Source organism: Stenella coeruleoalba (genome assembly GCF_951394435.1).
Source record: "Stenella coeruleoalba genome assembly, chromosome: 10".
Taxonomy (NCBI): Eukaryota; Metazoa; Chordata; class Mammalia; order Artiodactyla; family Delphinidae; genus Stenella; species Stenella coeruleoalba.
The window spans coordinates 100,333,924-100,360,316 of record NC_137156.1 but is presented as its reverse complement, the minus strand read 5'-3'; the positions used below and the strand labels follow the sequence as shown (position 1 = coordinate 100,360,316).

Here is a 26,393-nt window from a genome sequence, read left to right as displayed (position 1 = left end):
AGGCAACAGGCATATCTTAGACATAGATGGCAACGGCTGAGCAGTCCCCAGCCACAGCTCGCAGACCCAGGGTGGGCATCAGCGTCAAGGACCACCCACTCACAGCTGGGCAGATCCGTGTGGCCGGATGCCCTGTCCCCGGCATTTGAAATTGCAGTGGAGTCTGAGCTGGAAGGTCACGGAGAGCTGGGGCTGCCGTGGCAACATGGAGCACCATTCCTGCCAAGATCAGGAGGGGAGAGCAGTCTTAAACTGGCAGCCCTCGGCTGTGTCCACCTGGCAAATGTTCTTCGAAAATTTGAATTATTTATTGACATTTAAAAATTAGAAGAGTTGACATAAAAGTACTGATTTCCAGATTCTCTTGAAAACAGAATATTTGAATACAGCTGGGCCAACAGTCTCTGGTGACTATAACTGGCTCGAGGCAGTGGCGGCTGCCCGCTCTAGGTAGATGCACACTCCCCAGGTCAGCAGGTTCTCCCCAGGCCCACTGCAGCCGTTTACTGGCTCCTGCAGGCACTTGACAGCAGAGAGGAGGGATGCTGTGAAGTGCGCATCAGAGAGTGGCGGCCCCAAAGAAAGCGTCCAGCTTTTGCTCCCCAACCAGGCCTCTTCACACCAGCCTTGCTTTCTAGCTTGAGCGAGTCAACCAAGAACCCGCTCCCCCTGCCCCACCAAGCCTGCTATGGCAAAATCGGTCACAGTGGGATTCCAGCCTCATCTCTGCAGGCTCAGACCTGCTGCTGGATGTCACAGTGGCCCCTAGGGCCCCTTAGGCAGGAGGGCACTTGTCGGTGTCACAGCTGTTTATTTTTAACAGCTGGGATAAGCCTCAAGCCTGAGAGAAGAAAGGAGGCTGGGCTGGAGGCAAGGAGGGGGTGGCAGGGCTGACCATGCCCACCTGTGGGCCTGGCCACCTCAGGACAAGCAGCCAAGGTAAGATGAAGGATGAGGTTTGGATCTGAGCCAGGACAAGGCCAGGGGTAGCCACACGCACTCCTAAGCCTGTCCTGCTGAAGGGATGTTCAGAGAAGGCAGGCAGGGCCTTGAAGCTGAGTTTCTGCTGCAGTCCATGGAGACCCAGCTCAGCCTGGCAACCCAAGGGATGGACTCCTTTGCCCAAGATGGGCCTCCTGTCTCTCTCTTTCTTCTCCACCTACTGAACTCCCATTCACCTGTCAAGGGCCCAGCTCAAAATGTCCTAGTCTCAGGGAAGACTCCTCTCATCACCCTGCCCTATCCTCCACCCACAATCTCTAAGCACACTTGGTCCCCCTGGATAGGACCCTCTCAGATACTCTGCACCCCTCTATTATAGCATCTCTCACACTGCACTGCAAGCTTGGTCACCAGTGTCTCCCCTGTTGAACTGTGAACTCACAGAGGCCTGTCAGTTCATCTCTGGGACTCCAGGCCCAGCAAACAGGTCCAAAGAGGCCCTGAGGGGGCAGGGTAAGGGCAGAAGGGGAAGGAGGGTTAGGACCAGCCCCTAACAGGGCTCAGAGCCAACCAGCTGTGTGGAAATCCAAACTCAGAAACTAATCCTTCTGAAATACTCCCCAGCACTTCTGACACCCCAGAGTTCCTGCAAACACAGCTCTCACATATATGTGTATATGTGTGTGGCGGTCGTAAAGGGGGCGTATACAGGAAAGGGTATCATTTGGTAGATAAGAGTGTGGGCACCGAAGTTTGGCTTTAAGTAAATATACTGGCCATATACTTATCACCTGGGTGACCTTGAACAACTGACTCCTCTCTCAGCCTCAATTTTTCCATTTATAAAATGGGAATTTTCTTTGCCCCACTTTATAACACCTTTGGAAAGTTTTACTAGGACAAGCAGCTTTTGGCATGAGGCAGATGAGGCAACTAGGCTCAGAGAGGTTGCATGAACCACCCAGTATCACACAGCAGGTTGGGAAAAGAAGCACACTGGTCAGGTCTCCTGGCTCCTCAACCAATACTACTATGTTTTCAATAAATGATGTAGGAATTCCTGCAAGACCCCTCAATTTACCCATTTCACTGTTGAAGTCTGAGTGGGAGTAGAGCAGCCGCCTGCCCACAGAGTGGGGGCGCAGAACAACAGGGATCGAAGGCTTCCTCCACCTGCCTGGGACCCCCACCTGCAGTCACCGTCCACCTCCAGGAGCTAGAGGACACAGTCTCAGTTTCATTCCAGAGAAACCCTAGAGGCAACTCAACTGAAATACTCGGCCACATGGGTGCCTGGACAGCTGGTCAGGCCCCCTGGTATTTGGACTTTAAAAATAGATATCATCCTCATATGCTTGGGGTGGTTTTAAGTGTTCTCAGGGCCGCTGGCAGAGCAGACTGGAAGGGCTTCTCAGGCTCCAGTTGGCAGGGCCAATTCCCTCTCCTGGAGCCTGGACCTGAGGGCCTAGACAGTGGTGCAAATCCCCTCGGTGACTGGCCGGCTGTGTGACCTCGGGCAAGTCACTTCACCTCTCCAAGCCTCTAAGGAACAGGAAGAACGATCGCTACCACCCAGGCAGACAGGAAGACTGAATGAGATTACACTGGACAGCAGGGAGCCTGGGACACAGAAAACATTCACTGAGCATCACCTGTGTACCCAGAACATGCTCTGGACACAAAAGGAGACTGCACAGTCCAGAGGTCCAGGAGCTCTGGGTCTCCCAGGCTTAAAAAGTTATGCAGCAGAAATATGGGCTGGGGGAGGTGCCTAACCCTGCCTGGGTATCAGGAGGCATCCCAAAGAGGTGACAACTGAGTAGCAGCTAGCCTGGTGAAGGGGGGAAATGACGAGGCAGACAAAGAACTTCCAGGTAAAGGCCCAGACAGGGGAGGGGACTGGCAGATTTCTGATGTGCCCAAAATCACAACAGTGTCAATCTATTAAGCGCTTACCTGGTGCCAGACACTAATCTAAGCATCCCGCATGTATTAACTCATTTCATCTTCACACCAACCCTCTAGGTGGGTTCTGTTATTACCCTCATTTCACAGAAACAGAAGCTGAGGCTCAGAGGGGTTAAGCAGCTTATCCACAGTCACACAACCAGTAAGTGGCCGGAGGCAGGATCTGAACCCAGGACTGTGGCTCAGAGGCTCTACTAAAGCGGGGCCTCTTGAGCGGTGCTGAGGAATAAACTGCCGAAGGCAGGGGTCAGACCAGGAGGGCAGGGCCTGGGTATCCTTAGCTGTCAGGGGGCCTTGCTGAGATCTCATCCTCTGTGTTAGACTGGCCTGGCTGTGCACCTCGATTCTCCACTTCCTAGCTTTGTGACTGCACCTGGGCCCTTCTCGCCTCTGAGCCTCACTCTTCTTATCTGTAAAATGGGGGGGGGGGGGAGTAAAGTGACAGAATGTTCAACGGTCTATATTCTCTCTGAGGACTCCTTACAGCACAGAACTGGCTGTGTGGTTATGGACCAGTCCTTTTCCCTCTCTGGGCCTCAGTTTCCCCTGAGGAGGAGGGGACTGGGCCAGAAAGGGAGTGGCCCACAAAACCTATAAGCCCCCACCAGAACCATCACCTACCTCTGTCCGCTAAGCCACTCAGCCCAGCCCCCTCCCTCAGCTGGTGTCAGAGCAAACCCGGGAGGCGGGGAAAGAGTTCCCCTATGAAGTGCGGGGAGGAGGCGTGGGGTGATGTTGAGAAGAGTGCAGAGCTGAGGGTACGAGTGAAAAAGTCAGCACTGGGTTTGTAGTCCTGGGAGGGGAGCGAGTTTCAATGCGGAGAAAAAGAGGCAGGCGCTGGGTTCCCCAAGGAGAGGCCGAGGGTTTCAGTGGGGGTTGAAGAGGAGGGCCAGGGCCCATCAAATGCGGGGAGAGATGCGGGCTGGGCATAAGCGGAGAGAGGAGAGGCAGAGGAAGCGTGCAGAGGGGCAAGCTGCGGCTCAGACGCGGGACGGCAGGCAGGGGCTGAAGTTTGCACGGTGGGAGACGCAGCTGGGCTGGAGTCCCGGAGAGGACAGGGCAAGCAATCCGCGGAGAACTCAGCCCGAGCTTCCGCCGGGCGCAGAGGCGGGGAGGGGGCGTCTCGGGGGCAGGAGTGGAGCCCGCTGCGAGGAGCAGAGATGGTGGCTGCAGGGTGCCGGGGGAGGGCCGGCGCTCCGGGAGGGGAAGGCCGGGGGTTCAGGGCGGGGCGGAGAGGCGGGGGCCGGGCAGCGGGCGCACCTGAAGTCCTTGTCGCTGGACGTCATCTTCTCCAAGAGGCTGGAGATGTGGAAGGCGGCGGTGCTCATGGTGGCTGCGCCGCGGGGCCGCCGACGGGAAGGAATATGGCGGCGCGGCCCCCTCCCCCGCCGCACGCGGGCTGTGCTCAGCTAACAGAAATAGCCGCCCCCGCCCCGCCCCGCCCCGCGGCGCAGCGCTCGCCTCTGCCTTGGCCGCCGCTGCGGGAGGCGGGAGGCGGGAGGCGGGAGACGGGAGGCGGTTGGCGGGAGGCGGGAGGCGGGAGGCGGTTGGCGGGAGGGGCCCGCCAGTAGCTCTGTGGTCTCGGCTTGGCGCCAGCCCTGCAGACGGCCCATCACCGGCTTGCACACTCCTACAGACGTGAAGCTCACCACCTATCACCGGACAGCCTCTCCCTATGATTCCTGTGGGCCTCAACCCTGCTCGCGAGACACAGGCATGGTAACAGAGAGTCTCAGGTTCGAACCCCACCTCCGTCAGTTCTGCTGCTGTGAGGCCTTAGCCAAGTTACTTGACCTCTGTAAGCCTCAGCTTTCTCATCTGTAGGCATTCAAGGAACAGGAGCTGCTATTGTAGGTCAAGCCAACCAAAGCACTTCCACCCCCACCCTGCTCCACATGCGGTCCACCCCAAAGCCAGACAGGATATGGAGTGTACCCTATCGCCCCAGGCCTCCTGCCTGCCACCTCCAACCCTCAGGACATCACGGCCAGTTTCCTCATTTTATAGCTACACAGCTGAGGCCCAGAGAGGCAAAGGGACTTGCTGCAGGTCACACGGCCAGTGAATCTGGGATGGAATCAGGACTGACCCCAGACTGGGCAACAGTTCTTACCCAGAATGAAGCTGTGCACAGTTTCTCCCCAGGTAGGTACAAGCTCAGGGTGGGAGAATCTGTAGGAGGACGAGGAGAGTGGCAGAACTTCTCCAAACAGCCAGGAGGCTGCTGGCTCTTGGGAAAGTGAGTCGCATGTGCAAGACAACCCTGGGTTCAAATCCCTGCCAGGCTGCTTCCTGGCTGTGTGGACTTGGGATAATGACACAACCTCTCTGAGCTATGTTCTTCTCACCCATAAGATAGGGATAAAATTAATCTTTATTTTATAACACACTTCTTGGGTACCAGTTATTATGGGTTCCTGGGCTCTAGAGTAGCACTGTCCAACAGAACTTTCTGCAATGTTGGAGATTTTATACATCTGCACTGTCCATTATGGTGACCATCAGTCACATGTGGCTATGGAGCACTTGAAATGTGGCTTAAATTAAATGTGACTTAGTATGATTGAGGAATGGAATACTTATTTCTATTTACTTTTAATTAACTTTAAAGAGCCACCTACAGCTAGTGGCTACCATAGTGGACAGTGCATTTCTGGACAGTAGGGACACAGCAGGGGACTAGACACACACAGCCTCTGCCCCTTGGGGACCATACATTCTAATGGAGGATGTGAGCATTAAGGAAGTAAGTGATTAGATAAGGAAAATAAGAGCTATACAGAAAACAAAAGAGGGTGAGAGCATAGAGAGTGCCTGGGTGTGAAGGGGCAACTTTAGCCATGTTACTCAGGGAGGGCCTTTTTTCAGGAAGAGACATTTGGGCTAAGGCCTGAACAGAGGAAAGGAGGCAGCTGGGCAAAGTTTTGCAGGAAGAGCTCCTCAGACAGAGAGAACAGCAAGTGCAAAGGTCCTGAGGTGCGAACAAGTATAGGAGGAAGTAAGGTCAGAGAGGTGGGCAGGAGCCAGATCATTTGCAGCCTTTCAGGCCAAGCTGAGGAGTTAGTTAGGATTTTATGTCAAATCTCTAGGGAGCCACTGAAGGGCATTAAGCAAGGAGGTGACATGATTGGTGTTTTGGAAAGACCCCTGTGACTGCTGAGCAGTCGTGCAGTCAAGTGTGATGGGGGCTGCATGAGGGGAGTAGTGGTGAAGGTGGGAAGAAATGGACAGATTTGGGTATGTTACAGAAATAGAATAAATAATGACACAGCCACTCTAGAAAACAGTTTGGCAGTTTCTTATAAAGTACGCTTATCATATGACCCAGCAATTACACTCAGAGGTATTTATCCAAGAAAAATGAAAGCATACATTCACACTAATACTTGTACATAAATGTTCATAGCAGCTTTATTTATAATCACCAAAAACAGGTGGGATAAGGATTTGTAAAGACTTTTTTCCTGCAGAGTAGGCCTTTGTTATGGAGAACACTCTGGGTGTATTTCGCAGAGGTTACTCTTTGCCTCCCCTTCTCAGAACTCAGAGGGGAGCTCTCTTCATTATGAGAACTTAGTGAGGTGCCTGGAGGTAAAACCCACAAAAGTGTGGGGGGCTCCCTTAAGGCTGTGGCCCCAGGAGTTTCTCACTCTCCCGCTAGTTCCCAGTCAGCCTCCCTCAGTTTGTCAAAATTGCCGTAAAAGTGTTCCTACCAGCTTATGGCTCCAGTGGCTTTTGCTATAGGGAAGCAGATCTCAGCTGTAACTTTCTAGATTCTCCTGCCTCTTTAAATTTTGGGGTGGTGTTTGCCCTTCAACCTCACTTCTCAGTTGGGTCTAAGAAAAGTTGTTGATTTTCAGTTTGTTCAGCCTTTTCTTGTTGCAAGGATGGGAATGATGGCTTCCAAGCTCTTTGTGTGTTGGTGTTAAAACTGGAAGTCCTGTCCTCAATCGTGAAGTCTTCTTTATATGTGGTATATTTATATATGGTATATTTTGCAAACGTTTTATCCCAGTTTGTCAGTTGTCTTTGACTTTATGATGATTTTTGCCATGCAATTAAAAAATATGTTATTCTTCTGTATGGTAGGAGATATGGATCTAATTTTACTTTTTCCAAATGGTTACCTAGTTGCCTCAGCATCATTTATTAAAATGTCCACAAATATAAAGGTTTATAGCACAAAGTAATTTCCTTGTGGTGGTGTATCAGCTCTGTATCTTGATGATGGTGGTGGTTATATGAATCTATACATGAGCTAAAATGCATAGAAACTGTGCATACAAATGAATGCATGTAAAAAATGGTGAAAATGGAGTAAGGCTGATAGTCTAGTTAATGGTACTGTATCAGTGTCAATTTCCTGGCTTTGATATTGTAGTACAGTTATATAAGATGTCACCATTGGGAGAACCTGGGTGAAGGGTACATGGGACTCTATGTATTATTTCTGCCACTTTATTTGAGTTGATAATTTGTATCAAAATTAGAAGTTTAAAATAATTTACCTTAAAAAAAATTTACCTTTGCTACAGCGAGCTGAGATGGCTAGATTAAATTTTTTTAAGTCCAATTTGTTGAAGTGGCAAGTCTGTTCCATTTATGTTCGTCGTGATTACTGATATGGTTGGTCGACTTTTATCCTCACTTATATTCTTTTTTTTTAAAGGTTTAAAAATGTTTTTTTAATTGAAATCTACCATACATACATCAAAGTGCAAAAATCCTAAGAGTACAACTTGATTATTTATTTTATTTATTTATTTTTTTGCGGTACGCGGGCCTCTCACTGTTGTGGCCTCTCCCGTTGTGGAGCACAGGCTCCGGACGCGCAGGCTCAGCGGCCATGGCTCACGGGCCTAGCCGCTCTGTGGCATGTGGGATCTTCCCGGACCGGGGCACGAACCTGCATCCCCTGCATCGGCAGGCGGACTCTCAACCACTGCGCCACCAGGGAAGACCAACAAATTAATTTTTAAAAATTACATTTAAACTTATAATTTATTAAAAATAACTTAAACTTGTAATTTAAATCATTTATAACTTAATTTAATTTGTAAGTTAATCAATACCTCTACCCTCCTCCTGAATAATATGAGGATCTTAGAATGCTTTAACTCTAATATTTCCAGTCTGATATGTATTATTGTTTAATATGAATTTGGATTCTACCTTTTGTTTATACATCTCAAGTTGTTTATTATTATTTTAGAGAGCACTTACTTAGATTTACCTATGTTTACCAATTTCTTTGCTAACAATTCCTTCTCTTCTTTTGCGGTTCGCGGGCCTCTCACTGCCATGGCCTCTCCTGTCGCGGAGCACAGGCTTCGGGCGCGCAGGCTCAGCGGCCATGGCTCACAGGCCCAGCCTCTCCGCGGCATGTGGGATCCTCCCGGACCGGGGCACGAATCCGCGTCCCCTGCACCGGTAGGTGGACTCTCAACCACTGCGCCTCCAGGGAAGCCCAGCAATTCCTTCTTTGATTCTTTACTTCCATATTCAATTTCTTTTTTCCTCATCTAGGGAATGAGGAAAGTTCTTTGAGCAAGAATCTGGGAATGATAAACTTTGTCAGTTTTTTGCCTGACAATGTCTTTATTAAGCCTTTGCTCTTAAATATTTAGGTGGATTTAGGATTTTAAGTTGATGTTTTCTTTCAGCACTTTGAAGACATTGTTCCTTGTTTTCTGGCTTATCCTGTTGCTGTTTAGATTCCTGCTCTCACTATAACTAAACTGCCCAAGATCATCTTATAGTCAAATATTGCTACTGTGACTCCTGTCACACACCGACGTTCCATCTAGTTGGATTGAGGAGAAGAGAAAAGGGGCAATTTGCCAGATGTGTTTTAAGGAAAGTTCTCAGAAGCTGATACTTCACTTACAACCCATTGGCCACCCATAGCTATTAGGGCACTGGGAAATGTAGTCTTTATTCCGGTGGCCATGTGCCCGCTATGCCCCTAGCATGGGGGGCAGGACTGGTTCACTCCTGGACCCTCCCCCCAGGAGGTGCCCCACAGGGGTCTGAAGATGGAATTTGTTGCAAATGCTTCTCCCCACTCGTACATGGCCAGGGCTTGAGGTGTTGCCTGAGGAGAAGGCCCAGGCAGCAGAACTACTCCCTTCCCCCGCAGAAACAGCCCCTGCCCCAGGAGTCATCTCACTCGGCCGTGTGAGAGGCTGGGCTGCTCCCTCTGGGTCCCACTTCTTCTGTCTGGACCTCAGCAAGGGCTTCTGCCCATCTCCTGGTATTCCAAGTTGTGAGATGCCAGTCCACTGCAGAGGGGCACTAAAGGAATCCTTTGGCGGCCTCCTGGAGAACTAAAAAAGGAACACTTGCTTAGTACTCTCAGGTGCTGTCTGTGTGGGGCAGGTGATTTCTCCATTTGACCTATGAAGAAGCTGAGACTCAGAGAGGTTAAGTGATTTGGCTGAGGTCACACAGCTAGAGGCAGCACTCAAATTGGGGTCTCCCAGCTATTTAAAATACTGAACCACTTGAGGGCTATTCGTAATACTAAACCACTTCTTTCTGGGATGGAGAAAGATTTTTGTGGCTTGAAGCAAACAAGGTTGAACTCTTGTTCTATCACATCTTTTAGGAGTGAACGAGGCAGGCAGGTTGCTGGGAGAGGGTGACAGCCCCCCAGCCTGTGGGGGGAGCCAAGGATCCAAGCAGTGAGTATTCCTGTCAGCATTTACCAAAGAGCCAGGCCATGTGCTAAGCACAGGGGGGTATAGAGGAAAGCTGATCAGGGATGTGGTTAAGAACAACTACTTAGTGAGAAGACAGAGCTGAATTTGAGTCACCTCTAGCTGTGGGGCCTCGGGCAAGTGACTCAGTCCCTCTGAGCCTCAGTTTCCACATCTATAAAATGGAAATAATAGCACCCACCCAATAAGGCAAAGCTCTTGGCAGAATGCCTGGCACATGGCAAACCTGCAGCGAATGGTAGCTATTGGTTGTTTTTATTATCGTTACACCTTGTAGGGGAGACATATGCTGATGTATGATGGTCGAGGGAAGGATTGTGGGGACACAGAGGAGAGGGATGGGACGTGTGAGCCAGGCCTTGAGGAGCAGTACATCCTCCAGGCAGAGAACCGGGCCAGTGTTCCAGACACGAATGCCTGTATACTCACAATCTCAGGCTCCATCATCAGGTGCCCTGGGTCTGCCCCTCATGCCTACAGGACAGATGCGTCCTGTGACATCTGCCCAGGCTTGAGTCCGGTCAGACATCGCTCACAGGTGAGTCACTGCCCAAGCTTTTAGGAGAATTCCCAAGCTGAAGGCTCTGGGTCCTTCCAGCACAGGTGAGCCCGTTTCAAACATTTGGGTCTTGCATCTCAAGATGCTCTCAAGAGCCTTTTAAAAAAATCTCCCTCCCTCCCTACTTCCTTCCTCCCTTCTTCTTTTCTCCCTCCCTCTCTTTCTTCCATTCTTTCTATTCATCATAAAGGTTAACAACTTACACATTTACTTACAGAGATTCGTGACACCTCCTCAAGAACAGAACTATACTTGCAAACCAGACAGCACTAGAACGGGATGACCAAGGCTGATACAATCCAAAGTGGGAGATTCCACAACAGCAGTTCCAGCCAGGAGTCTCCTGGTGTCTGGTCGCTAAATACTGGCTTCAAGCAAAGCAATGGAAACCACAGTCCAGACACTATGGTAGGACAAGACCGCCTCTCTCCAGATGTGGAATGTAAGTCCAGTAACACAGCATGCTCCAAGACTTTTTTTAAATGGAAATATCCTAACGTACACAGAAGTAGGAAGAACAATATAATGAATTCCAACGTACGAATCACCCAGCTTCCGCTACTGTCAATGTTGGTCAGTCGTGCTTCCTCTCTCCCCCTCCCCCATTTTTCCCGAGGCTGGAGTGCTTAAAGCAAATACCAAACGCAATGTCCTGTCACCAGTAATCGCTTCAGCCTGCCACGCCAACGGATGGTATTTTTATATAACTGCTGTGCCAGCGTCACACCTAACAAAAATAACAAAAACCCATAAATAATCTAACATTTAGTCCATATTCAGGTTTCCCAGATTGTGTCAAAGATGTCTGTTGGCAATTAGTTTGTTAGAAGCGTGTTCACGAAATTCACTTGGCTCTGAATTCCACAACTGTGGCACTTCACATGTTTTGCTTCCTGGATGGGCTATAAGGGGCATGGAGACAGGAATGCATCCTACCCCTTCTTAAAACCTCCCGCTGTGTGCTGGACTCAAGCTAGCTCACAGTAGGCCCTCAAGATGAGGCCAGGTTCCCTGTTAACCTCTGTACCGGGTCCAGCAGCCCTGGGTGGGGTGGGCCCTACCTGTGTACCATGGAGTATTACTCAGCAATGAGAAGGAACAGGCTGCTGATACAACAACCTGGATGAATCTACAGAGAATTAACGCTGAGTGAAAAAAGCCAATCGCAAAAGGTTACAAACGGTATGGTTCCTTTCCCATAACTTTCTTGAAATAAAACTATAGAAATAGAGAAGAGATTAGTGGTTGCCGGGGATCAGGGAGGGGAGGAGTGAGAAGGAAAGTGGGTGTGCCTATAAAAGGGCATCATGGGGCTTCCCTGGTGGCGCAGTGGTTGAGAGTCCGCCTGCCGATGCAGGGGACACGGGTTCGTGCCCCGGTCCGGGAAGATCCCACATGCCGCGGAGCGGCTGGGCCCGTGAGCCATGGCCGCTGAGCCTGCGTGTCCGGAGCCTGTGGTCTGCAACGGGAGAGGCCACAACAGTGAGAGGCCTGAGTACCGCAAAAAAAAAAAAAAAAAAAAAAAAAAGGGCAGCATGAGGGGTCCTTGTGGTGATGGAAATGTTCTGTATTTTGATGGTATCAGTATCAATATCGTGGTTGGGAAATTGTACTATAGTTTTTCAAGATGTTCCCATTGGGTGAAGCTTGGGAAAGAGTCCATGGGGGTCTCTGTGTTCTTTCTTAAAACTGCATGTGGTGATCTCAAATAATTATCTCAAAAAGTTTAATTTTAAGTAAATGTGGTCAAGCAGAGGTAGTTTCCCCTAGAAACCAAAGGGAATATTTTCTGGACCTATTTGTCCCTCTCAAAGAGATTTCCAGGGATAGTTTGCGTTGCTGCCCTCCAGTGGTTGTCAAACTGGGTTCCCTGGAGCCTTTGGGTTCTCAGTGGGCACTCCAGTGGCTGCCTGCAAGGTGATGCTGAGCAGTGCTTCCATCAATAGCCCCAAGATCCCCACTTGAACTAGAAAGAAGTCCATTCTGATCTGCTAGAACGTCTTAAATTTTATTTGTTAAAAGGATCTCTCTGCTTAAAAAAAGAAAAAGGAAGTTTGAAAGCCACTTAAATTGAGTCTGAACCCTCATTTTGCATTTGTCAGAATGAGCTAGGGTTGACCTTTTCCCCGCCACCCCCCCTTTTTAAAAAAAATTTAACTTTAGTCCTTGTTCTTTAGAAAAGGCATTGAGACACTGGCATCTGAGAGTCAGAGGACTTTCAGGATGATCAGGTCCAACTTCTGCCTTCAGCTGCAGAGGTTTTCCTTAGAACCAACAGTTGAAACCACTGAGATCCAGAGGCCCAGGGTGAGTCAGGCTTAATCTAGATTTAGGAATATTTTAAACTCCATCTCAAATTGCATCAGATACAGCCATTGTTTCCCAAAGAATATGGAGTGGCAAAGAGTCCAATCTAGGCCAGAGGCTACCTCTTCAAACATGGATTTAAATGACACATACAGGGGCTTCTAAATGAGGTTAGGTTGGAGTTTCTCCATGGAGGGGTGAAAAAAGTCCTGCCTTTGAAGTCAAGGAAACCGGGATTCAAGTCCTGACTTAGCCACATCCCAGTTATGTCACCTTGAGCAATCATTCACCCCTCTGATTCTCACTTTTCTCATCCATGAAATGGGCGATAGTCCCTGATTTAGAGCATTCATTTAATAAATGTTTTAATGTGGTTAAGACAGGCCCTGCCCTCAGAGGCATCCATTTGCTGAGTAAGTAAAAACTCATGTCAAGAACCAGGCTCCAGGGTGCTCATAGTAAGGGCACATTCTTTGCCCTCTACACCCACCGCGTATCATTCTCAGACCCAAGAAGTCTCTGGGGAGTTCCCATCAGCCTGAGGGATCCCAGGGCCTCATCACAGGAGTGTCAAGGCCTGGGGAGGGCCGACTGTGTCCAGGCACTGCCCCGAGTACTTCATACAAATAATCTCACCATGGATTGGGACTGCTGTCTCCCCATTTTTATGGATGTGGAGACTGAGGCCAAGCTGTGTAACTGTTGCCTCCAGAATTCACATGCCTGCTGAGTCAGGGGGGCCCCCCTGGCTGTCAGTTCTAGAATGCAGGGAAGCCAGATGCCACACTCAGCTGCTGAGCTGGCTCCCTGGGGCTGTCAGCTGTGGCCACAGGATGGTGGGATTTTGCCCCATGAATCACCCCACACACACATACACACACACATGCAGGGCAGTGAGGTCACCTCAGGATGGAGCTGAGCTGGACCTGCCTTGCGCCTTTGGCAGCTCTGTCGTGGCCCTGGAGATCCGCCCATGGCAGAGAGGTAGGAAATGCCCTGAGATTGTGCCTCCACCCTGTGCCAGATGCTGCAGGAGGTGAACTCCTATTTGCTCAGAAAGGGGAAGTACCCTAACCTGGGACTAGAAGGAGGCAAACACAAGGTCATGACTGGGTCTTATGAGCACCTACTATGTGCCCGTCACTGAAACCTTTAAGTGGTAGGAAGTATTATTTAGACCAGTGGTTCTTAAAACATGTACAAGCATCAGAATCACCATGGGGTGGGGGTGGGGGGGCTGTTAAAATACAAATTGCGGTCCCACCTCCAGAGTTTCTGATTCATTAGGACTAGGGTGGGACTCGAGAATTTGCATTTCTAGTTTCCAGGTGATGCTGATACTGCTGGTCCAGGACCCACACTTTGAGAATAGCTAATTAGTTCAACTTCCTTTCCCTTGTTTAATGGTGGTTCTCAAGTTTCTTCTTCCAGGGATGGAGGTCTCATTGCCTATTCTGTCAACCTATTTCATTTCTAGATAGTTTTTACTGTGAAGATATGACTTGTGTGTGTGTGCTTATGTTGCGATGAAAACTAACCCTCTTGGCTCTCCTCTGTGGCTCATTCTCTATGCCTCTGGCCTGCATGATCTCATCAAAAAGGAGCAATTGGAGGGGAGAGGAGACTTGCAATTAGACCAAAGGTCTCCCTCACCTGCACAGTCCATAGCCACCAAGCCCTGTCCATTCTACCTGTCCATTCTACCCTCTAAATCAACAGCGTCCAATAGAAATATATTGTGAGCTCTGTGTACAAAATTAAAAAAAATTTTCCAGTAGCATCATTAAAAATAGCAAAAAGAAGCAGGTGAAACTAATTTTAATAATATAGTTTAACCCAACTATATTCAAATATTATCTTTTTAACAGGTGATCAGTACAAAAGTTATTAAGGAGCTATTGTGTATTCTTTTTTCTCGTGCCAAGACTTGGAAATCCAGTGTGTATTTTACACTTACAGTACACCTCAATTCTGACCAGCACATTTCAAGGGCTCCATAACCACACGTGGCTGGTGGCTACTGTTTTGGACAGCGCAGTGACCTTGTTCCTAGTACTCAGCTGCCCTGCCACGGCTCATGCTTACCAGGTTCCTGCCCCTCATGTCTTGCCTGCCAGTCCACAGTACGGCAGCCAAATCATGGCCTGAAACGTAAGATTTGATCGTGTCCCTGTCACCCTCATGATGAGGTCCGGCCTCCTTGGTCTGGCTTCTGAGGCCTCTCTTGCTTTCCCTTCTCCCCTCCTCCAGCCCCCAAGCCCCCCACTCTCCTGCTGTACTGAATTATTCACAGATCCTCAACACAGTAGTGCCTGTTACCTCTAAACCTTTCCACACTTGGTTCCCTCTGCCCCAAATACCCTTGGAACGCATCTTGGGCTACCCTTTCAGGTCACTCATTCAACGAAATTTATTGAGCACCTACTATGTGTTGGACACTGTCCCACATCCTGGAACAAACCAATACATAAGAAGGAAATATGCATAACAAGAAAATATACGGTGTGTCAGACAGTGAGCAGTAAAGCAGGATGCGAGGGAAAGGTGGTACAGGCGGTTACTACTGTATACAGGGTGTCAGGGAAGGCTTCTTGGAGAAGGTGACATTTGAGTAGAGAGACCTGAAAAAGTGAGGGAAGGAGCCAGGTGGCTGTCTAGGGAAAAGCATTCTAGGCAGAGGGAACAGCCAGTGCAAAGGCCCTGAGGAGGAAGACTGACTGGAGTGTTTGGGGCACATTCCTGGGTGGCTGGGGCAGAGGGAGAGAGGAAGTCATAGAAATCAAGATCAGAGAGAGCAAGGAGTGAGTGGCACATCATACAGGTCTGTGTAAATACGGGGGTGAGTGAGGTGTGAACCCTGGGAGGGTGCTGAGCAGAGGAGGGACATGAGCTGACTTGAGTTTTAACCAGATCCCTCTGGTTGCCATGATGAGAACAGACAGGAGCATAGGGACTAGTGATGTGGTGGCCAGACCAGGGTGGTTGCCAAGCCGATGGAACAAAGAGGCTGGATTCAGAATATGTTGAAGGTGGGGACAACAGGATTTTCCAGATAGGTCAGAACCAGAGTATGAGAGAGCAAAGGGTCAAGGATGACTCCAAGGATGACTCCTGAGCTTAGATGACTCCTCTTCCAGGAAGCCCTCCTGGGAACCCATCACTCCCTGGGCCTTGCCCGCATGGGGGCTGTCGTGGCCTGGCTCCCTCAGGGTGCTCCCCATGGCAGTGTAGGACTTGTTTACTGTCGTGCTTCCAGAATGTTTGAGAGGTGAGTGAGAGGACCGGCCTCAGCTTTGAGAGGTCAGTCCTCACCCCCTACCCTGTTGGGATCCACAAGGCAGTGGATGTTCTAGCCTTTGCCCAGTTTCCTCACGAGGAGAGGGCACTGCCAGTCCCACCCACAGGAGTCCCCCCACCCAGCCCTGAGCCCCAAGGCCTCCTCTTATGCTGCCAGCCCCACCTCACTCCTGTGGGGGAGCATCCGGTTGGCCCACATGGCTGGGCCCTGAGTCGGCCTCACCCAGGCGGGTGGGGAGCATCTGGGACACGCCACCTCTTCCCCGCCCAGAGCCTGGCACCGTCAGGGTGGTACGACTGCCCCCACGTAACCACCCCTGAAGTCAGAAGGCATGGCCCCGGCCCGGGGCGGGTTGGGGTCTGCAGCCGCCCCATCTGCCCTCCTGGCACATCCGGGGGGCAGTCAAGTCAGACAGGAAGGCCTGGCGCCTACAGCACCGCAGGAAGGAGGGCCCCCCGGCTGAGCGTGGGCGCGTGGGCGGGTGAGCGTGGGGCCCAGGGCGACGTCACGTCCCGCCCCTGCCTGTCATGGGGGCGGCCCCGCCTCTCTGCCCTCTTCCCGGCCCCGCCCCGCCCGCCCCCAGAGTGTGAGCGCCGCTAGCCTCCAGCCCACACCGGCCTCGGGAACACAGGTAAGGGGCACGCGGAGCGTGAGAGGCGGGATGGGGGTGATTTTTAAGAGAACTGGGGAGGAACAGGCTCTTCAACAGGCCTGACATTTTGTGGTTACCTGCGGGCCTGGGTTTGAGTCCCAGTTCAGTGGCTTCCCAGCTGGGTGAGCGCCTGTGTCTCCATCTCTGGAAAATCAGGGGAGGGTGAAGTTCTCCAGGGGTGCTGTGAGCCTCCAGCCAGCCTGTGCCCCGCCCCCGCAGGCGACCCGTCCCGTTCGTGAGGTGAAGGGTCCCCCTAGCTTCGGAAGGCTTCTCCCACTCTGCCCTCGTGGGACTTACAGCTTTGGAGGGTGTTTCCTCACAGACGCCCGGCCTCTGCGCTTTGACCGGCGAGTGAAGGCAGCCGCCCTCCTGTTCCCCCCAGAAGCTGCCCTGGCCTCGGGCTCAAAGGCATCTCTGGGGAAAAAGTGCTGAACAGAGAGCTGGAGGCGCTGGGAGACCCGCTGAAGTCAGAGGCTCACAGGGTGGAGGGTGCGGCCTAGAGGGAGCCCCCAGCCACCCCGGTCCCCCAGGCCGTCATCCCGAGTCTGGAGGACCCACCTGTGCTCAGAGCATCCCGGCTTGTCTCCTCAGAGGCAGCCTTTGGGCCGGAAGCCAACCCATTTTCCTTTTATGGGGGACAAGAAAGATTATGGGGTTGTGCTTATCATTTTGACGTGGTTTGTTTAGAAACTGAGAGAAAAGTGAAGTCAGGAGTGTGTGTGTCCTGTTTGGAGTCCAAGCCAAGCGGATCTGTAATAACGAACCCCTCTCCTGTCTCTGGATCTCCCAGAACTCGGTGCAGCCCTCTAAAAGGCTAGGGTCCCTGTTCCTTGATCTCCTCACCAGGCCACCTTCTTAGGGAGACATCGCTCACACGCTGGCCACATGCCAGGACCGGGGACCGCTCATTTCACTTTCGTAACAGCTGTATGTGGGAAGTTGTGTTTTTTTTTTAAAGAAAATAACCTTATGGAGATATCATTCACATGCCATAAAGTTCACCCTTTTAAAGTGTACAAGCCTGTGGTTTTCAGTTTATTCACCAAGTTGTGAACCATCACCACTGTCCAATTTAGAACATTTTTATCCTCCCCAAATAAGCCCCATACCCTTTAGCAGTCACTCACCATATCCCCTTCTCCTTGGCAACCGCTAATCCACTTTCTGTCTCTATGGATCTGATTATTCTGGACAATTCATGTAAATGCAGTCATACAATAGGGGATCTCTTCTGACTGGCTTCTTTCACTTAGCATAATGTTTTCAAGGTCTATGCATGTTTTAGCGTGTGTCAGCACTTCATTCCTCGTTTTGGGTGAATAATATTGTACTGTGTGATTATATCACATCTTGTTTATCCATCCATCAGTTGATGGACATTTGGGTGGTTTCCACTTTTTGGCTATTATGAATGACGCTGCTGTGAACATTCATGTACAAGTCTTTGTGTGGACACAGGTTGTCAGTTCTCTTGGATAGAATACTAAGGACTTGCTAGGTCTTATGGTGAAACTATGTTTAACATTGTAAGGAGCTCAAACTGTTTTCCAAAGCGGCTGCACCATATTACATTCCCACTGACAATACGTTAAGTCTCCAAATTTTCCACGTCCTCTTCAGAACTTGTTATTTTCTGTATTTCTTATTTTAGCCATCCTAGCACATATGAAGTGGTATCTCATTGTGGTTTTGATTTGCATTTCCGTAATGACTAATGATGCTGAGCAACTTTCTATGTGCTATTGACCATCTTCTTTAGAGAAATGTCTGTTGAAATCCTTTGGCCATTTTAAAATTAGGATGTCATATTATTGTTGAGTTGTAGGCGTGCCCATTCCAGGGGAGGATTCTGAGGCTCCCAGAATGGGTGAGACTTTCAGTGATCTCACAGTCAGTGGTGGGTAGAGCTAGGAACTGAGTCCAGGTCTGTCTGATATTCAAGAGCCAGAAAGCTCTTTCTCTTTCACTGGGTGCCTCCTTTCTGGTTTTTGCTATTGTCAATTGTCTCTCTCTGTGTGTGTGTGTGTGTGTGTGTGTGTGTGTGAGAGAGAGAGAGAGAGAGAGAGAGAGAGAGAGAGAGAGAGAATGTGAGAGACCAAGAGAAAAAGATGGAAAAGAGAGCGAGAAGAGAGAGACAGAGAGAAACTGGCCTGAGAGGCTGAGAAAGAGGAGCCTGGCCTGGCACTGGCTGTTTAACGAGACACCCACCTTGGAGAGTCAGGGCCAGGGAAAATTCTTTTCAGAGTTTTTGGTTTCTTCCCATTCCTCTTCAAACATTTTGGGGGCCTCAAAAAAGTTTATTGAGGAGCACACTCCCTCCTGGTTTTTCTTCGTCTCTAAATCCGAAACAAATCTGATTAGACCCCCAAACCTAAACAGGGAATAGCATCCCCCTAGCGTCTAGCTGGGTCTAAGAATCCGGAGCAGTGTTTGTCACACTTTTTTTTTTTTTTTTTTTGCGGTACGCGGGCCTCCCACTTCTGTGGCCTCTCCCGTTGTGGAGCACAGACTCCGGACACGCAGGCTCAGCGGCCATGGCTTACGGGCCCAGCCGCTCTGGCGGGCCCAGCCGCTCCGCGGCATGTGGGATCCTCCCGGACCGGGGCACGAACCCGCGTCCCCTGCATCGGCAGGCGGACTCCCAACCACTGCACCACCAGGGAAGCCCCGTCACACTTTTTGATGTCACTCTCTGCTCAAGAAAAATGTTTAGGGCTTCCCTGGTGGCGCAGTGGTTGAGAATCTGCCTGCCAATGCACGGGACACGGGTTCGAGCCCTGGTCTGGGAGGATCCCACATGCCGCGGAGCAACTAGGCCCATGAGCCACAACTACTGAGCCTGTGCGTCTGGAGCCTGTGCTCCGCAACGAGAGGCCGCGACAGTGAGAGGCCCGCGCACCACGATGAAGAGTGGACCCCGCTCGCTGCAACTAGAGAAAGCCCACGCACAGAAACGAAGACCCAACACAGCCAAAAATAAATAAATTAATTTAAAAAAAAAAAGAAAAATGTTTAGGCACCCACAACATTTTATATATGTATATGTATATATATATGTGTGTGTGTGTATATATATATATATATATATGGATGGATTTAGAAATTATATACAAGTACTGTGACAATTAACTAATGTCTCAAGGCCCAGTATATATTCGGAGTGAATTTCATCACCAACAGTAGTGGATAGAAGTCCACCTTTCAAGGAGTTTTCTTACTATGATTTCAGTCAGCAATAATGTGTATGTGAGATGCCATTCTTTACTGTTTTCAACGTTAGGGTGGCTGTTGTAGGGCTTGAACTAGGAGCAGTGGTGGGTTTGTCCTACACTTTTCCTGTCGCTGGCTTGCACTTTCTCGATTAGCATTATCTCCATCCATGATTTCTTGGCAGGGACTTTTAGAAGCCACTTGTCCACACTACAGGGATTGATTCAGTTACAGCTGTGTTGTTTGATCCTCAGCTCCACCGAACCCGCCACCAGGACACTGCAGTAAACAGCAGTAGGCTGAATGTAAAGGAACAGAAGACATGGGCATAGCAAACCTGTCTGCATTGTGGGCTGCCTTTGGCCTCTGGAGACCCCACTTAATGGACATGGCATTGGGTGTCTGACATATGGCCAAGGGTGCACATCAGGGTTGAGCTACATACTCTTTTTTTTTTTTTTTTTTTTTGCAGTACGCGGGCCTCTCACTGTTGTGGCCTCTCCCGTTGCGGAGCGCAGGCTCAGCAGCCATGGCTCACGGGCCCAGCCGCTCTGCGGCATGTGGGATCTTCCTGGACCGGGGCACGAACCTGTGTCCCCTGCATTGGCAGGCAGACTCTCAACCACTGCGCCACCAGGGAAGCCCTGAGCTATATACTCTTAACTACTTTTAGCTAAAACTTAAGTAGAAATAGTGAGCTAATATTTTCCTCCTGTGCTTTGGAGATTATTATTTGAGAGACTAATAGGTTCCGACCTAAAAACATCTAAGCCCACCTCTGCCACACCTTTGCTTGCCACCCCTCATGGCAGGGTGCTCATGACCACTCAAAGCAGCTCTCATTTTTAGAAAATTCCTTTACATATTGAGCTGGCATCTGCCCTGGTGACTCCCCAAGGTCCCAACCCCTCCCTCTGGGCTCACAGCCCCACCTGGTCGTCCTGTCCTGGAGGGGCCCTGCAGAGACCTGGGGACAGTGACCAGGTCTGTTCATGCAGTGCTCATCCCTAGGCTGAGCACCCTGCTCCTCCGGCCACTGCTCTTGGATGTGGTCTCCGTACCACTCACATCCTCCGGATTATCTTGGTTTGTCCAGACTCTGTTCTGTTCAGGACCTAGGATTGAGCCTAGGATAGGAGCTGGTGAGGTATAGGTCACCTTCCTCACTGTACACTCTGTGCTTCTGTTAATATGACCTAAGGCTGTGTTAGCTTTGCTTTGTTGCTCTATCACCTTGTTGACTCGTATTTCACTTTAACAGACATTGGTTATGTACCCCCTGTGTGCTAGAGTCCAGTCAGATGCTTGTGCTGAAATGTACTTGTCTTTCAGAGAGTGTTTTTAAAATCCTAGGTCTTTCTGTATGAACAGCCTCCAAGCTGGGCCCACCCATCCTCCTTCTGCACAGACTGGATTTTTGTCCCTTTTACCTTCTTCTTTCGGTGCCATCCCCACTTCTCAGGCCCTCGCTGCATCCTTGGATGTGCTGTGGCCACGGGGTTCACCCAGATTCGTGACAGGTCCGTCCAGCTTGTGGGCAGCTGGCTGAGCAGTTTGGATTGTTCTCCCACCATTAAATTGCCTGGATGGACTTGAGACAAACGGCTGAGGAGGTGGGAACGGTGGCGTTTTCACTCTTTTCCTCTGTGAGGGTCCCCTTGTGCTTGGACTTCAGCCTCAGATCCGAGTTCATATCATTTGCTTCGTGGCCTGTGGGGAAGCCCCTTCCCCTCTCTGGGCCTCAGCTTTGATCTCCTGGCTGTAACTATGTGGAATTCAAGCTTGGGGAAAGAGAGAGAGGGCCAAGCCTGGGGAGTGAGGTGAGGTGGGAGGTGAGGCTGAGGCAGGAGGTGTAGCGGGCTGAAGAAGAAGGGGGACGGGAGCAAGCGGAGGATCTTATAAAGGGAAGGGGGAGATGCTGAGACACTGCTGGCGTAACATTATTTCTCTAAGCTCTGAAATCCAGCACTTTACGGCTTCTTTTTCTGAAGCACTTTCTCTAAGCCAGGGGCTAGAATATAGTAGCAAGAAAAACGTGATTCCTAATCCCAGGGAGCCCAGAATCTAAGTCCATTTTATCTGAATCCTCACAGCGACCCTGCAAGATAGTGACACAATCCCTATTTTACAGACAGGGAAACTGAGGCTCAGAGTGTAAAGTTATTTGCCCAAAGTCACCGAGCTGGGGAGTAAAGTGATGAGACACGATTTGGAGTGGGCTCTGTCAGACCCCACTGCTAGAGTGACTTAATCAAGATACCTCTCAGTACAGAGTATTGGCTAAGAGCATGTCATTTTACTATGTACTGTCCTGTCCACAGCCCCAGGCGAGCTCCAAAACCCTTGGTGAGTGACACTATTCTTTGTCTCATAGATGAGAAAAAGGACCTAGAAGAGAGAAGTGATGTGCCCAGGGCTTGGTGGCAGGGCCCGGCCAGGCCCTTGGTCTCACAGCAGCTAACTCTCTTTCCTCCCAGCCCCTGCCCTGAGGGTGCCCAGAGGACTTCCCACCCATACCTTGGGATCTGGAGCTCTGAAAAGACGGTTTCTGTTCCATGCCTCTGGCTTCCCAGGGTCTGTTTCTGATTCATTCCCCTCCCCAACTGTCCTGCTTGATGGGTGGAGGAACTCTGGACCTGGGAAGCTGGCAGTGTCCAGAGGGGGCAGCGAGAGTGCCCAGGCCTGGATTCTAGGACAAAAAGACGGGCCCCAGGCACAGCAGGGATTGAAGCAGATGGCACTTCCCAAAGCTGTACCAAAAGACATTGAACCACATTCTGGGGAAAAGGACTATGCTCTTGTGTAGTTTGGGGAAGGATTGGATTAACTAGAGTGAAAGAGCTTTCTATCCTGCAGGCCTTCTCAGAGCCTTTAATGTACAACTTGCACTTCATGCAGCTCCGGGGTGGGGTGGGGGGCTATGGAAAGCAGTGTTGCCCAAACTTCTTTGAACATAAAATCCACTTTTTTCTTGGAGCATTTCAAGGGCCCCACAAGATACTGTATGTATCTTACTGTTAGAACATGCTCTTCTGGGCCCTCCCCTGGGTCACATCAACCCTGAGCGCCTTTGCCGATTGAGTGGATGAACCCTGACTGCTTTAACAGGACCAGAGCTTTAGTATCCTAGAACGTCCGAACTGGAAGAACCTTGCAGGGTGCAGCCCAGCTTCTCCATGTGTGGGAACTGAAGGCCAGGGCAGTGCAGCAACATGTTTGGAGGAGGGAGGCCAGAGACAGACAAGCCTGTTGGGAGACTGTTGTAACACTCAGGGGAGAGTTTCTGGCGGCCTCAGTGGACCACACTCTGCCTAGCATGTGGTGCCTTTGTTAACAGTACAGACTTCCCTGAGCCACACCCTAACCCTAACCTTGCTCTGAACACCAGACGCTCTGAGTGAGAGAGTCCTGGGCGTCTGCCCTGTCAACAGTGCTCCCAAGGACATCTGACCATTACCCAAATTTGAGAGACATTGAGCATGGGAAAGGAAGGGGAAACTCTCATTTATTAAGTTGCCAGTATTCTAGGCTTGTTGTAGGCGCGATATCCTTTTATCCCCGCAACACTCTGGAGGATAGATATTAACACACCATTTTATTGAAGCTGAGTGGAGCCTGGCAGCAAAGGAACAGGGACAGGAACACAGTTATGACCAAGTCCCAAACCCTCAGTCCCCTTGTAGGATCTCTTGGGAGGGAGGCAGTGGGAGTAGAGAACCCAGCTCCTCTTGAAGGGAAGATGAGACAGGCTTGGGCTTTGGCTGGCTGTGGAGGGAGGAGCCGTGTCATCCTTCCTGCCTTTGGAGCTTAGGGGCCCAGGAGGGTGGTGGAGTCAGAGAAGTTAGGAAGGAAGATGGTCAGCATCTGAGGGCTCCGGGCTGAGGCACGCACTGTGGTGGAGAGACGGTGATAAGCAGAGTGATAGCCCCCAAAGGTGCCTATGTCCTGATCTCTGGAAACTGTGACTCTGTTAGGTTATGCAGCAGAGGGGAATGAAGATTGCACATGGAATTAAGGTTGCTCATCTGCTGGCCGTCACATACGGGATGATCCTGGGTGACCTGGGTGGGGCCAGTGTCATCACAAGGGTCCTTAAATGTGGAAGAGGGTGGCAGAAGAGGTCAGAGCAGTGTAGTGTGAGGACTTGACCTGACATTGCTGGCTTTGAAAATGGAAGCAGGGGCCACAAGCCAAGGAATGTGGGTGGCCTCTAGAAGCTGGACAATGCAAGGAAATGAAGAAGGAGGGGGAGGGAAAGGGGAAGGAGAAAAAGCAGCAGCAAGGAAACGGATTTCCCCTAGAGCAGGAAGGAAGGCATCCCTGCTGACACCTTGATTTTAGCCCGGTGAACCAGTGTTGGACTTCTAACCTACAGAACTGTGAGATGCTATACAGGTGTTGCTTTAAGCCTCTAAGTTTGTGGGAATTTGTTACAGAAGAAATAGAAAACCAGTGAGGAGCTGAACCAGCTCCAAGATGGTCTCTGTCCTCAGCAAGTGTACAGGCCTCTAGGGCAAGATCTTCAGGACAACTGGCTTGGGCAGTTACAGTGCTGGGGAAACCCGGGAGCTCCCCAGCCCAGCCTGGAGTTGAGACAGAACACCTCGAATGGGGTGGGGGGCCTCAGGGGCCCTGCCCGTCCCGCCCTGGCGGCTGGAGTGAAATCTGTGGACCCTGGCCTGCCCAGCGAGCCCCGCTTCGCTCTGCCTGCACTCTCAGAGCCCCTCCCCCCGCATTCATCTCATCTCAAATGCTTTGGTTGCAAGTAACAGAAACCACCACAGGCTACCATAACAGGACTTTCTTGGGAGGATACGGAGGTCTCACAGAACAGAGGGAACTTCTGAGGAGCCAGACTGCAGAGAAGACGGTGCCCAGGAGCAGAAACAAGAGGGCCCTGTCTCAGGGGAGACCAGCGCCCACAGATTGAGGGCTTTGTGTCACTCACGTCACAAGACCGATTCCCGGGAGGGAGAAGCTGATGGTCTAGCCTGGCTGGAGGGCAGTCACCCCTCCAGAGTTCCCATACGGTTGTCCTGGAGCAGTGTCTGCCTGACAAGGATGTGCTTGGAATTAGGGCGCATGCTTGTTTGGGGTGGCTTGGGAAGCTGGAGATTATCCAGGGCTCTGACTTTCTCCTTCGCTGCAATCACCAGAAGGGGCTTCGATGCCAGGTGGGCAAAATCAGTAAGTTTCCACCCCTCTGTCGGCTCTGTCCCCCTCTTAGCTGCTGTTTCTGTTCCCAGGGTCTCCCATCCCATTTCCTGCCCTCGGCTTGTTTAACTGAGCTGGTCCAACATTGGTGGCCCTCAGGGGTGAAGTTTCAGTCCACCTGTGGGGAAAGTTGGCCATTAGCCAAGCGTTCAAGGCCCTGGATGATTCCCCAGCCTCACGGGGTTCCTACCCCTTCACCAGCCCACTGCCACCCACCCCCTCCACTAAACCTTCATCCCACTTTGGCCACATGTTAAAATCCAACTCAATCTTAGTAAGCCCCCTCCTCCAAGGTGGGACACCCGAGAAAGATAGGCAGCCCCTGAATCAGGAGACAGGGTTCTGGAGCCAGCCTTGCCCCTGAATCTCTGTGCGATCCTGTGCAAGTTCCTCTCCATTGCTCAGTTTCCCCTTCTGTAAACTAGGACACGGATCTCCACCCTGCTTCCTGCCTGGTTAGCGTGAGGATCCAGTGAGCTGAGCGGGGAAAGCTCTGTGAGGCTGTGATGGCCTGGTGTCCCCTACTATCCCTCCCACCTCGGACCCAGGCCCTTGTAATAGCAGGAGCTTAGGAAATCCGGGCTGAACTGAAGTGGAAATCCAGTTTAGCAAAGCCTGTGGGTGCAGCGGCCCTGGCACCACCGGTGACTCAGCAGGGCTGGGCTTTTTGGAGAAAAGCGCTAAGCATTGCATTTCCTTGTAGGAACAGCCTCAGATGGTGGGGGGGTGGGGGGCACCTGAAAGAGGGAGGCCTACGGGCCTCTAACCAGGGCCAGGGAACGGGGGTTCTCTGTTAGGGCAGGGGATGGATTCGAGTCCATCTGTAAGCTGGGAGACCTTGGACAAGTCACTTGTCTCTTTGAACCTCAGTTTCTTTTTGTGTAAAATAAGACTTGCAAGGGTGAAATAAGATCACGGGGATTGCGCCATGTGCTCTTTCCTCTCTCTGCTTTCTTCTGTCTTCACTTCTCCTGTCTCAATTCCGTGTTCCATCTTGGCTCAAAGGAGGTCACGTGCTGTGAACTTGAACTTTCAGAAGCCTCTCACGGCAATCCCTCTGCCTGATGTCCCACGACTAGTGCGCTGTCCTTTTGTCTTAAGCATTGCCCTACACACTGATCTTAGAGTTTTAAATTTTTACATTTCTGTTTATCCTTTCTTACAGCAGAAATATGGGTGGAGGAGGATGAGGCAAGGACATTAAAAGGAAAAACAGGGCTACCTCAGGTCCTGCCTCCATGATCGTTCTATTTCCCCTCCTGATGGATCAGTGTGCTGAAAAACTGCCCGAGGAGGTTCCCTGGGCTCTGGGGACACTTGCTCAGGGCTCCAGAACTAAATAGAAGCCAAGTCAGCATCATTTGCATAACACTCGATGACTGTTAGTGGCTTCTTTCCTGGTGCTAATGACAGAGGCCTGGGAAGAGGTGCCAGGACGGAGCAACTGCCCTTTTGCTCAGCCACTTACTAGCTCTCTGGCCCTGGGCAAGTTACCTTGCCTCTCTGGGCCTCAATGTTCTTACC

General features: G+C 50.8%; 2 protein-coding genes across 7 annotated transcripts in view; one reads left to right on the top strand and one right to left on the bottom strand.

Moving 5' to 3' along the window:
* Positions 1 to 4,308, bottom strand: part of CAND2 (cullin associated and neddylation dissociated 2 (putative)) — a 29,035-nt gene extending 24,727 nt beyond the window's left edge. For all 4 annotated transcript variants that reach the window (XM_079933877.1, XM_079933878.1, XM_079933879.1 and 1 more), the window contains exon 1: positions 4,171 to 4,308. In XM_079933877.1, the coding sequence (XP_079790003.1) occupies positions 4,171 to 4,238 (68 nt within the window). In that variant the 5' untranslated portion in view covers positions 4,239 to 4,308. The remainder of the gene's footprint in view (positions 1 to 4,170) is intronic.
* A 12,057-nt stretch (positions 4,309 to 16,365) lies between these two features.
* The window catches only part of TMEM40 (transmembrane protein 40), a 32,992-nt gene continuing 22,964 nt past the window's right edge, over positions 16,366 to 26,393 (top strand). For 2 of the 3 annotated variants that reach the window (XM_079933897.1, XM_079933896.1), the window contains exon 1: positions 16,369 to 16,424. The gene's annotated coding sequence lies outside the window, so the exon portion shown is untranslated. Of the gene's footprint in view, positions 16,425 to 26,393 lie in introns of all 3 variants that reach the window. The other variant, XM_079933898.1, reaches the window with a different exon arrangement.